This window comes from Neophocaena asiaeorientalis, unplaced genomic scaffold, assembly GCF_003031525.2.
Source record: "Neophocaena asiaeorientalis asiaeorientalis breed wild unplaced genomic scaffold, Neophocaena_asiaeorientalis_V1.1 scaffold137, whole genome shotgun sequence".
Classification (NCBI taxonomy): domain Eukaryota; kingdom Metazoa; phylum Chordata; class Mammalia; order Artiodactyla; family Phocoenidae; genus Neophocaena; species Neophocaena asiaeorientalis.
Genome location: NW_020171804.1, coordinates 610,813 through 620,749, shown reverse-complemented (window position 1 = coordinate 620,749; position 9,937 = coordinate 610,813). Strand labels below are relative to the sequence as shown.

Below are 9,937 nucleotides of genomic sequence, written 5' to 3'. Positions count from 1 at the left end.
GGCCGAGAAGATGGCGGACGGCGACAGCGGCAGCGAGCGCGGCGGCGGTGGCGGGCCCGGCGGCTTCCAGCCCGCGTCCCGCGGCGGCGGCGAGCAGGAGACGCAGGAGCTGGCCTCGAAGCGGCTGGACATCCAGAACAAACGCTTCTACCTGGACGTGAAGCAGAACGCCAAGGGCCGCTTCCTCAAGATCGCCGAGGTGGGCGCGGGCGGCTCCAAGAGCCGCCTCACGCTGTCCATGGCGGTGGCCGCCGAGTTCCGCGACTACCTGGGCGACTTCATCGAACACTACGCGCAGCTGGGCCCCAGCAGCCCCGAGCAGGTGGCAGCGGCAGCGGGCGCCGAGGAGGGCGGTGGGCCGCGGCGCGCGCTCAAGAGCGAGTTTCTGGTGCGCGAGAACCGCAAGTACTATCTGGACCTCAAGGAGAACCAGCGCGGCCGCTTCCTGCGCATCCGCCAGACGGTCAACCGCGGCGGCGGCGGCCCGGGGCCCGGCGGCCTGCAGAGCGGCCAGACCATCGCGTTGCCCGCGCAGGGCCTCATCGAGTTCCGCGACGCGCTGGCCAAGCTCATCGACGACTACGGCGGCGAGGACGACGAGCTGGCTGGGGGCCCGGGCGGCGGTGCCGGGGGCCCCGGGGGCGGCCTGTACGGGGAGCTCCCGGAAGGCACCTCCATCACGGTGGACTCTAAGCGTTTCTTCTTCGACGTGGGCTGCAACAAGTACGGAGTGTTCCTGCGCGTGAGCGAGGTGAAGCCGTCCTACCGCAACGCCATTACCGTCCCCTTCAAGGCCTGGGGCAAGTTCGGGGGCGCCTTTTGCCGGTATGCGGATGAGATGAAAGAGATCCAGGAGCGGCAGAGGGATAAGCTTTATGAGCGACGCGGCGGGGACGAGTCAGAGGGAGAGGAGGTGGATGAGGATTGAAACGCCTAGCTTCCCCTACGGGCCTCCCCACCCCCCCACTAGAGAGCCCCCCTTCCTGTTCATCCCAGTGAGCTAGTGGAGGGGGAGCAAGGGAGGCCCCAGAAGGAGAAGACAAAATTTAAAATAATATAGTTAATTAAGAGAAATAACCATAAGAGAGAACAGTCACGGACAATTAGAGAAAAGCAGTAAAGTTCCAAGGAATTGACAGCAACCTACAAAGAGAGGACAACAGCGCCTCCTCACCTGAGCAAAAGTCTCAACTTCTGTTGCTTCCCAGCTGAGGTTCCTAAATCCATCAGGATAATCCTGGGTGGGGTAGATCCTTGCACATTGGCCAAGGAACACCTCTTGAGTAACCCAGACCCACTGATGACAGCTGAATTTGTATTATACCTGGGGTAACCTGGTCTTAAGATAGTGTCTTATCCCTTCACCTCCATTGAAATCAGCGTTTTGGATCTAGATCTTCATGGAATTCTTGTGAAGAGAGAGGCATTTGCAGTTACCCAGTTCTGAGGGTACAAGTTTTATGAAAAGGAATGCAACTTTAAGTAATCATAGACAGGGCAAAATAAGAATTCAGGAAGCCACCAGGGAATACAGAAACAAATCGGATCCATTTTTTTTTTAATGGTTTTGCATGGAACCTGGAACAAGGTCCATGTCTTGTCTTTGCAGAATTATTTTCCGGGATGCAGATGGATTCAGATGTCAGTCCTTGAACTAGAATCCGTTATTATAATATTTTGGAAGTTGGCAAAATTTTTTCAAAGATAAAAGCAGTTTTACATTGGGGGTTGCTGAGGTAGGCACAAGCAGAAATCGGGCATAAAGCACAAGGAAAACTGTTTGAGTGGATTGGTTGCTGCTCACTAAAGTTCTTCCCCGATCTCCAAATATGGAGGTCATGTCTTAGATATGAATGAGAGCCAGATCCCCGTGGCTCCAGCGTGTGAGCCAGTGAATTATGGCTAATTCGGCAGTTTCAGCCACTGGTTGGCTGGATTTTAAACCGTAAAACTTGAAGATATCTACAAAAGGAACAGTGGCTACAAGCCTGAGCTTTAATGGAATATAAGTCCTCACAGAAAAGTTCGAAATAACCAAAACTGAAGTCTTCATCTACCTTCAGTTTAATCTGTGGATTTGTTTAAACACTAAAGATCCTCAGGTCCAGAATTCCAGCAACATTTATTCTTTTAAAATAAATTTTTAAGAACTTGATCCATTGTATCAGTACCTCACAATCAAGTTGGCAAACGATGGATGAGTGATTCAAGCAGCGTGCCCTTTGGAAGCTGAAATCCATCTGAATGGAGCTGAAGTGAACGTGAATATGCTGACTATATCCTGGAAGCATTTTTATACCATCTTGAAATTTCCACAAACTGCTTTTTGCCAGTTTATCCAGCTGTCTTTCAAGAATAAAAGTTGGGGTTTTCAAGGATCGCCTCTTCTATATTTTAAATGGATTTTCAGTATGATCTTTACTAATCAAGTTAATCCCACCCCATCAAAAGGTATTCCTAGAAGTGTCAGAACCTAGGTAACTGAATTGAATGGGAGCTAATGTTCTTTCCAAAGTTTTCAGGTATACTTTGTGCAACACCTTCTCAACCAGGAGGCAAGTAACCCCACTTCCACAATCTTAGTATTTTTTTTTTTAACTGCATGCCTGCCCTTTATTTGAGCTGCCTTTTAATTTATTGCATACCCTTTTTATTATCTTATTTTGGTATTCAATCTATACAATCTTTTTGTATTTATTGGGAAATGAGTAATATACAAAAAGGTGGTTTTCATGAATTAGTGGCTGAGAGGGAGGGAATAATTGTGTATATAAAATTAGGCTTTTTTAAAAATTAGATTTGATTCAGAATATCTCATCTTAGATTTTTAAAAAATAGTGGAAGAGCCACAAACATTGGTGCCCTTTTCAGACTATTTCTCTACTCTCAAAATCCACAGTAGACTTTTTAAACAGATTTTTTTTAAAGCATTTCTTTTTTTAAAAAATTTTTCTCCGTTGCAAAGAATGTTTCCTAAATTGTATGGGAGCAATAGTATTTTTGATGTTTTAATGACATCTGTATACTTGTACTGTATTTTGTACTACAAGGCAGCTGTTTTCAATGATGTCCTGCTGTATTTACCTATGTGTTTTGAGTGTTTATTTCTTTGCTGCGGAGAACAAATCCCTAAATAGTTTTAGTAAAGGAGCTGAGAAGCTAAGCATTATTAGGTTTGCAGAAACTGTTTAAGTTTCAAACTCTGAGGCAGCAATGAAAATTAAGGTTGCAGCTCTTAGTTGATAGCTGTAACTTTCATTTTCAAAACATGTATAATTCCTGTAGAGACCAACTTGTTTTCCTGCTTCAGTGGTGGTTCTGTTGCTCAGCTGCTGTGAGCCAGTTCAGTTTTGCAAAGGTGCAGTACCTCTCCTTTCTAAGGGGTTGGTTTATTCTTTTTCTTTTCTTTTTGTTTGGCTGAATTGCAGTAACTAGCCTTGCCCTTTCTACTCTGTAGAAATGACAGGGTCTTCACAATCCTTCACCAGTGGCTACTAAGCTATAATTAGCTGAACAGAAAGAATGTGGAAGTGGTCTGAGGCATATAGAGTATATGCCAAGAACACTACCATATATGGCATCAGCTTTGGTTACCAGAGAAATTTTCTTAGTCATTAGACCGTATAACAGTAGTATATCATATGTAAATCTTTAGATATCAATTTGAGAATCCTCCAAAAAAAGGAGCAAAGAATGCATAAGCTATGTGTTGGAAAAAGTAATTTATATTAAAATTTTGACCTGCCTATGTAAGATTAAGTGGTAAACGTCATAGTGGTGGGTTTTTAAGTCTTAACCAATCTCAAAGGTTTGTTTCTCCTGCTGGGGGTGGTTCACGGCCTCTTCTCACTGCAGGAAGATTACAGGAGGATGTGGATTAATTGTAGCATTCACTGATCCTCATTCCAGTACTAGGGACAATAGAAATCTGCAATGCATAGAGACTATACTTGGTGTGTGGTTTGTTAAACAAGGTGATAGTAACAGGCTAGCTTTCAGAACTCATTCAAAGTATTGCTTATTAAAGGAAATGATCTTTGTTAATTCCAGTCAGAAAATGGCATTGTACAGACTATGGGAAACCAATTTTTTTGTTTTGTCTTTCAACCACTATTATGAACAGTGATTTAGGGCTGTTTTTCAGCTTTGGCAAACATCCCAGCTAATCGCATGTTCAAAACAGTCATATTCTTGAGAAGTAGGGAACTAAAATTCCTTTTCAGATAATTGGTAGAATGTTTGTTTCTCAAACTACTGCAGTTACAGACATGAGAAATCAAACTTCAGGAACAGAATCAAAAGAGCAAAAATCTGTGTCAAGATACTCCTCTTCCCTTCTGGTTTCTGTTGTCCCTACCTATCATTCAAGTAGAATGGCAGTTCTAGCCAGCAAAGAACATTTTCAGTGCATATGCTGCACAGTACAAAATGTAAATCTGTATGGCACCAAAAAATCAAAGTGAAAACCAAACCAAAAACCCAGACACCCTATGTTACTATGGGAGGCGTGTAGGTGGTGTAAATGACTGTAGCTGTGATGCACACATGGCTACTTGTCAAGTCACTTTCCATAATTATTTACTGCAAAATGATTGAGAGGCTTTGGTCCAGGCAGCCTATTAACCTACTACTTCCTTTGTTACCTTTCAATCACTTTGCAATAAATTGCAGGTCTTTTAAGAGATTCAAGCTTCAGTTTTCTCAAAAAACAAAACAATTTTCCTGGCTTATCTGAAAATGCAGGGTTGTGGGCAAAAGAGGCTGGTTATAATAATGCCCTCATATTGAGTGGTCTGTAAATGGCTGCACACTTCAGGCACTATAGTTGCTGAGGATGCTTTGTTAAATATGACCTTGACTGGCTTTACAGGGGGTAGAATGTGCTCTACACAAGGTATTAAAAGGTAACTGTTCATTTGTGTCTACCTTGCTCTTGAGGTGGATGAAATTAAGAAGCTTGAGTGTGTAAGCCATGCACATAGGTATTCTTCACTGTAAATTTTGTTTTCATTTTTAACCCAATTATGGTACTTTGTCCAATGCACAACTGATCTCTCAGTAGATATTCATTTGAAAATAGTGTGGCCTTGATCGGCGAGAAGGGGAAGGAAACAAGTGACTTTTTGCTTATGTAAAATGACTCGTTTGCCGAGAGTCATTCTTGCAGCACTCTTAGTGTCTAATGCGTTTGTGATCGGTCCCCTTGTTGATTGGGGAAAGTTAATGTTTTTCACCCTGGAGTTATTAATTCAATTGAGTTGTCTTCTGTTTTTAGGAAGTATCAGAATTGCTGTGATAAAAAAGTTGACTGCTTTGATGTCCAATCTCAGGTTTTAGAATATATATAGTGGTGTAAAATTCCACTGTTAACTCTTAAAACAATTTTAATTTAGTACACCCTAAACGTCGCCTGCATAAGGCCTGTTCAGAGAGCAGAGCCTCCCATCTTTTTGCTCCTTTTCCACTTTGTACTTCACTTGAGAAAGTGTCGCGTGATTTTACATTGTATATTTCCATTTTAACCCTGACATATTTCTCAAAGATAAAGCACTTTTTGATCATGAAATACATGGAATCTTTGTGTGATATGGATCATGGTTTCTCAGGCTCCCCTAGGTAATTTGCTTATGAATATCATTCTAACTGTGTAAGAAGAGTGGAAATCTTTGCTAATGTTAGAAAGTTTGTATTATTGATCTAGAATGCATTTTGCTAGCTTCCAATGGATGGGAGAGTAAATAATGCTGCATTCACAATATAATAAGTTACTTTCCCTTGAGCCTTAAGGTAACTTTTTTTTCTGTCAATAACAGCACTGAAGTTATAGTAAATGAATGAGATTACCAGTTTTCAGGGTTGGTTTTAGAGTACTGTAAATCAATTAGCTGTCTTCCTAAACAGTTACTATTCCCATTGAATAAACTGGATAATGGGTGTGTGGGTGGGATGGGGCGGGGGGGGGATTGTTTGTAGAAAAGAAAAAAAGAAAAAAAAATGCATTTACCTAAAGAAAAATATAGACACAGAGAAGAAAGAAGTACATGACAATGCCTCGTTTGAAATTCTAGACATAAGGTGGAAATGGCAAATTATAACCTCATTTCCCTGTTTTTAATCTAGAAAAGCAAAGTCATTAATTTTCAAGTGTTAGCCCCCAGAAGTTTCAAGAGATAGACTGAACGATGACTTCTCTTGATATATCAGTATCTGTCTGCTATTTAGTTAAAGTTGCTGTTCCCAGCCCTCAGTCTTAAAACGTAGTTTCATTACTGATGAATTTAACAGACGCTTATTACAGTAAATGTGGTCCAATTGTCAGTATGAAAATTAAATTTGGAAAATACTACTGCATCATGAAGACTTATTACTCTAGTAATTTCCAATTGATATCTGTACCCCTGATCTAAGTAAGACCTTTATGAATGTATTTTATATCTCCTAATGAAATAGAGAATATGCCATCAATGTAATCACCTTTATTTGCAATCTTTTACTTTTCATTTGAAAATCTAACTCACGCCTCTCAGATTAGACATTCCAGTGGGGATAGGTAAAGCCATGTTAAACAATAGCAAATGCCAAATCGGTAGTATCACTGCTCAATAGGACTTGTAATAACAAAAGGGCAGAGCTTTATTTGATGCAAAAATGTTATTTTTTTCCATAGGGGATTCTAACAAATGATTTGATGAAAGAGTATGACTGTACTTTTGATTAACGTGGGATTTTGCATCTAGGAACATATTTCATTTTCCCTGTGTTATATGTAAAATATCCATTGACATGGATAAGAGAGGGCTCATCGTATCTTTAGTATGATGAAATGTGGGCCCAGAGTATTGAAGAGAAAGCAATAGACCTATTCAAGTTCATTGTCCACTAGCATATTGCAAAAGGAGGAGTTTGTCTTTTTTTCTCTTCCCTATTTCGAAGACATCAATGGGTAAACCTTTCAAGAAAATTGATTTAGATCATCTCTTATTTCTTAAAGGCAAACTCTTATCCCCAGTCTTGCCCTATGTTTCAAGATCAGGCTGGCTCGAAAAATCTTTACACATACTTGGAAATAGGGTGGCAAGTAGTAGATTTCTTCCCTTTTTAAATTCCTTTTGCAGGGACATATAACTGCAGGGAGAGTCCCAAGAAACTTGAAAAACAGGTACGTTTGTATCGTAGGAATTTGCGAATTTCATTTTAAACTGTTCAGATATGAGGCGTTAAACCCTTTTCTCCCAGCCCACATGTCACCTCTGTGTCAAAAGCTCTCTGGATTCCTAGAAGCTAATAGATTGGGAAAAGTCCAGAAACTGATATTAAATCAGTACAGGGCACACTTAAAAAGAGTTTTGCATGTTATGGTAGCAGGCAACTAAATTTGAGTATTTTTCCAATGATTATTAATATTTGAATAATAACTAAAGTTATCAGTGTATTTGGACTTCTTTTTTCTAAAGTTCTAGAATGATTAGTAGGAATTTATTCTTCCTTTTGCACCTTCATGCAGACGTTTTTCCAAGACCATTTTTAGAAGTCTATCCATCTTGATATATATTTCCAGATGACACACTTTCTATAGTAACCTTCACTGCCAGTCATATCTACCAGGGGCTTCCTTAGACTAGATTTTTCTTCACTCCAAAGTTGGGACTGATGTCCTGCCAGTAGAGAATCTATAGAAGTAATTTGAATGAATTAAAACCAAATCCTGATAGCAGGAGACAGAGCTTCCTGATCTAGATTTACAAGTAAGAGTTTAGAAGTTACTTTAAAGGGGGTTTTGGAGGATGTCTTCAGTCTCTGTAAATATCCATATGCTTGTGCATTGTAAACCAAGTGTGTACTCCTATGTATGAATTTGTAGAACTGATTTCTGCTTCAAGAGAAAATGCACCTTTAATTTTATAAGGTCCCCTACACCTGTTACCCTATAAATATTTGTAAATAGAACACTAAAATTTGTAGTGATAGGATCAATTTGGGAATATCTGCTGAGAGACCAAAAAGTTCATTTTTTTAAGTACCTTGGTTAAAGAGTAAAGATTATTCCTCTTATTTTTTAAAAGAAGAATGCACTTTAACAAACAGAGCTGCATGGGCAATTCAAACAAATCCGTGAAATGCAGTACCCATCCAGTAATCATACTTCCTGGAAACCGTTCAAAGAGTGTAGATGGGCTGTTGATCTCACTGCCTGGAGGTTGAAGCTCAGATTCCGGTCAATTTAGAGATGAGCAGGGCTGCTTCAAAAGAGCAATGTGAATACAACCAGAAGCTTCAGTCAGGTCTGTAAAATGGCGGGTCCCGTATTTACCACTAACTAGCAAAACTGACAGAAAAACTCGTAGAGAAAAAATCCTTACTGCTGGTGTGCACTCCTTACAATAGCAGACTTTTGCAGATGGAGTTTTACAGTCTATATTTAAAAAATTGTATGTTTGTAACAAATAAAGTATGCGAAAAAGTGAATGATAATCTTGTGCTGGTGTCTCTAATTTAAGGGATTACGTGGTGACCAGGAGGGAAATACCACACACCATCTGCTGGGGTTCGTAAATGGGTCTGGAATTGGGTGAGTTCCCACTTGAAATGACTTAAAAGCTGTTGCACGTTTCATCTGAAATACAGCCAGTTCTAGACCCTCTGGGTTCCCAAAACCCTTTTCTAGTTAGTAAGCCATCTATGGAGTAAATCAAAGTTGCACATAGTTTCATACTTTGGTTCATATTCCAGACGGGCCACTTGTTGCTTCCCCTAATTTCTTTCTATTCTACCTGCTTTTAGGCCCTATCATTTCCAAAGGCTCTAAAGAAACTGCTACCCCATGTGTTCACTCATTTATCATAACGGACTGCTTAGAGAGTAGATTAGGCCAGTCTCCTATACCCCAAGCTAAAGGAAAAATAAAAATTTTATGTCCATGCATCCTGGCTGTAGTTCCAAATTTTTTGGTTTCACGAACCCCTTTACGTCCTTAAAATTTACTGAAGACCTTAAAGGAGCTTTTATCTTTCAGGGCTTTAACAATTGATACCTATCTATTAGAAACTGAATTGTTTTCGAGACAAAAACAACATAAGTACGTGTTCCATCTGCTATAGAGCAGTGACCTTGCATCATTTAGCCTCTGGAAAACTTAAAAACTTCTGAGAGAATGAAAGTGAACAAGGCAGCTAACAATGTTGTTAGGAAAGTAGATTAGACTTCTGGACTCCCTAAAAGTCTTGGGCCTCTGGAGGTTTCTGGATCACCCTTTGAGAACCACTGAACTAGACTGGTATGTAAATCATGCTTTTCTGAAGATAAGGGGTGGGGTTGGCAAAGACCTAAGATAGCTTAATCCTTTAGTTCTCCCTATGATCGATCTCTGTGTTAGAGGCTCTTACTATAAATTACTCCTATCACCACCCCAGCCCACACACGTATGTAATTTTCCTGTGACTGTCCACTTCTTTGACCTGGCAGTGCTCAATGCTGGCTGCAGAACCACTTGGAGAGCCTTGAACACTCATGCCCAGGCACCATCCAGACCAACTGGATCAGAATTTGGGGGACATAAACCCAGTGTTTTGTGTGTTCTGTTCTACCTCTTAATTCCTGAGCTCCCCCAAGGGAGTCTAGTCAGTCAGGGATGAGAACCAGTGGCCTGCGGTACGAAGAGAAAGGGATGAAAGGCTGGGAATCTCTGCTAGAGGGAATAAAAGAAACTCAGGATGGCAGAGCATTCCCTGAACATATGGCTTTCACCTTGTGACTCCTGTTGCCCACGTTACCCACACTACCACTTAAACCCCCAAATAACTAATCATGGGAAAAGTTTGCAAATGGAATCATGGAGCATTGTATTGGTAGCCCCCTCACTGGGGAAATCTGGGGCTTTTACTAGCACAGAGAACCCTTGAGTGTGCACTGGAGTCACCTGGAGAGCTGCTTCCTGAGC

At 41.0% G+C, this 9,937-nt stretch overlaps 1 protein-coding gene across 1 annotated transcript; it reads left to right on the top strand.

The window, feature by feature from the left end:
• Positions 1-6: 6 nt before the first annotated feature.
• Positions 7-5,935, top strand: PURB (purine rich element binding protein B). The gene has a single exon (XM_024742827.1). It carries the CDS (start codon positions 11-13, stop codon positions 926-928), a length of 918 nt encoding a protein of 305 aa, XP_024598595.1. The 5' UTR covers positions 7-10; the 3' UTR covers positions 929-5,935.
• The last annotated feature ends 4,002 nt before the right edge of the window (positions 5,936-9,937 follow it).

Coding starts and splice junctions, on each gene's coding strand:
- PURB (XM_024742827.1), top strand. CDS start 11: ATGGCGGACGGCGACAGCGGCAGCGAGCGCGGCGGCGGTGGCGGGCCC.